This window comes from Eimeria mitis, genomic scaffold (assembly GCF_000499745.2).
Source record: "Eimeria mitis Houghton genomic scaffold, Emh_scaff325, whole genome shotgun sequence".
NCBI classification, from domain to species: Eukaryota; Apicomplexa; class Conoidasida; order Eucoccidiorida; family Eimeriidae; genus Eimeria; species Eimeria mitis.
Window position 1 is genome coordinate 17323 of NW_013571588.1, and position 2336 is coordinate 19658.

Consider the following 2336-nt stretch of genomic DNA (forward strand, 5'->3'; position numbering starts at 1 on the left):
AGCAGCAGCACGAGCAGCTGCAGCAGGAGCAGCAATCATCAGCAGCAGAAGGTTCAAGTACATCTGCCGCTGCTGCTGCTGCTGCTGCTGCTGCTGCTGCTGCTGCTCCTGAGGCAGAGTGGCTGTGGACGCGGCTGTTTGTGGTAGATGAGAACCAGCAGCAGCAGCAGCAGCAGCAGCAGACAGACATTCAGCAGCGAATAGCAGCAGCAGTTGCAGAGGGAACAGCAGCAGGAGAAGCAGCAGTAGCAGCAGCAACAGCACAAGCAGCAGCACATGTAGCAGCAGCAGCAGCAGCAGCAGCAGCTACTGAGGGACGTCGGCCTGTGGAGGCACTGAACAGGCTGCAGCTGCAGGGGCGTACTGGGGCTCGGCAGCAGCAGCAGCCGCAGCAGCAGCAGCAGCTGCTGCTGCTGCTGCAGCAGCAGAGGAGACGACGGCAGCAGCAGCAGCAGCTCAGGCCCGGACGCAGAAGGTTTAGCAGCAGCAGAAGCCGCAGCCACAGCCGCAGCCGCAGCAGCAGCAGCGACAGCAGCAGCCAGCTGCGCATCCCAACAGATAACCAAGGAACACCAGCAGCAGCAGCAGCAGCAGCAGCAGCAGCAGCAGCAGCAACAGAAGAAGAGCAGCAGCAGCAGCAGCAGCAGGGTGGCAGCGACTCGTCTTGGACGTATACTGATTCTGTATCTAGGAGAAGCAGCATGAGCAGCAGCAACAGCAGCAACAGCAGCAACGGCAGCAGCAACAGCAACAGCAGCTCGGTGCCTTCTCCCGTTATCTCAAGGATAGCCGGCACAGACGATGCAGCAGCAGCAGCAACAGCAGCAACAGCAGCAGCAATTGCTGCTGCTGCTGCTGCAGGGGAAGACAGGACGGATAGGGAAGCACCTGGTGCTGCTGCAGCAGGAGCAGCAGCAGCAGCAGCACCCACAGCAGCAGAAAGAGAAGCAGCAGCAGCAGGAGCAGCAGCAGCAGCACCAACAGCAGCAGCAGCAGCAACAGCAGCAAGAGCAGGACAAGATTCATCACCATTGGCTATGCTGCTGCAAATGATGCTTTCAGGTACACGACAGGTGCAGCAGACGCTGCTGTCGCTGCAGGAGGCTGCTGCTGCTACTGTTGTTGCTGCTGCTGGTGGTGGTGGTGCTGCTGCTGCTGCTGGTGGTGGTGGTGGTGCTGCTGCTGCTGCTGGTGGTAATCGAGCAGCAGCAGCAGAAACGGAACACGCAGATGCAGGTGCGTTTGCTGCTGCAGCTAATGCTCTACCGCCCCAGGATGAGGAGGTGCTGCTGCTGCTGCTGCAGCAGCAGCAGCAGCACGACCAGCAGCAGCAGCAACGCCCCACGCGAACTGTCTACCGCAGAGAGCTGAAGGCTCCCAAGGAATTCCCCTTCGTCATACGCTGCACCCTTCTTCAGGTCAGCTAGCCAGCTAGCTAGCTAGCTATCTAGCTAGCTAGCTAGCTAGCTAGCTAGATAGCTAGCTAGATAACCAAGGAGATAGAAACTCGGCTAGCCAGCTAGCCAGCTAGCCAGCTAGCTAGCTAGCTAGCTAGCTAGCTAGGCAGCTGGTTAGCAACCCAGCTAGCTAGCTAGCTAGCTAGCTAGCTATGTTGCCAGCTGCTGTGTAGACATCATCTGGATGCCTTCGTAATTCGCTACCTCCTTGCCCCGGCTAGCTAGCTAGCTAGCTAGCTAGCTAACTAACTAACTAGCTAGCTAGCTAGCTAGCTAGCTAGGCACCTAGCTAGCTAGCTAACTAGCCCCCTAACTGGCTAGCTAGCTGCAAAAATACCCGTTTCTGTTGCTTCTGCTTCTGCTTCTGCTGCTTCTGCTGCTGCTGCTGCTTCTGCTGCTGCTGTTGTTGCTGCTGCTGCTGCTGCTGCTTCTGCTGCTGCTGCTGCTGCTGCTGCTTCTGCTGCTGCTGCTGCTGCAGGTGTTGTATGGGATGCGGAAGAGCCCCCGCTACGAGGCCCATTGGCGGCAGCTGGATTGGGTGCTGCAGTCTGCTGCTAGAGACCCTCGAATTGCTGCTACTCTGAAAGCATGGAGAGCTGCTGCTGCTGCTGCTGCTGCTGCAGCAGGAGGAGGCAATGCATCTCCGTCTGCTGCTTCTTCTGCTGCTGCTTCGGCGGCATCTGCTGCTGCAGCAGCAACTGCAGCAGAAGCAGCAGATCTAGAGGAACAACGCATGCAGTATGGTGCAGCAGCTGCAGCAGCAACTGCAGCAGCAGCAACTGCCAGCGCACCCAGTGAAGGAGGAGATATGCTGCTGCTGCTGTTGCTGCTGCTGCTGCTACTTCTGCTGCAGCAGCTACTCTTGTTGTTGTTGCTGCT

General features: G+C 58.3%; 2 protein-coding genes across 2 annotated transcripts in view; one reads left to right on the forward strand and one right to left on the reverse strand.

The window, feature by feature from the left end:
* The window catches only part of EMH_0007980 (uncharacterized protein), a gene marked incomplete at both ends in the record, with an annotated part of 3141 nt that extends 1714 nt beyond the window's left edge, over window positions 1-1427 (forward strand). Inside the window, one exon of the mRNA XM_013498191.1 lies at window positions 1-1427. This exon is cut by the window's left edge and continues 1714 nt beyond it. Coding sequence (XP_013353645.1) covers window positions 1-1427 — 1427 coding nt within the window.
* Window positions 1428-1758: 331 nt separating this feature from the next.
* EMH_0007990 (uncharacterized protein) lies at window positions 1759-1977 on the reverse strand (the record flags this gene model as incomplete). Its single annotated transcript, XM_013498192.1, has 1 exon — window positions 1759-1977. One exon carries the CDS (start codon window positions 1975-1977, stop codon window positions 1759-1761), a length of 219 nt encoding a protein of 72 aa, XP_013353646.1.
* Window positions 1978-2336: the final 359 nt, after the last annotated feature.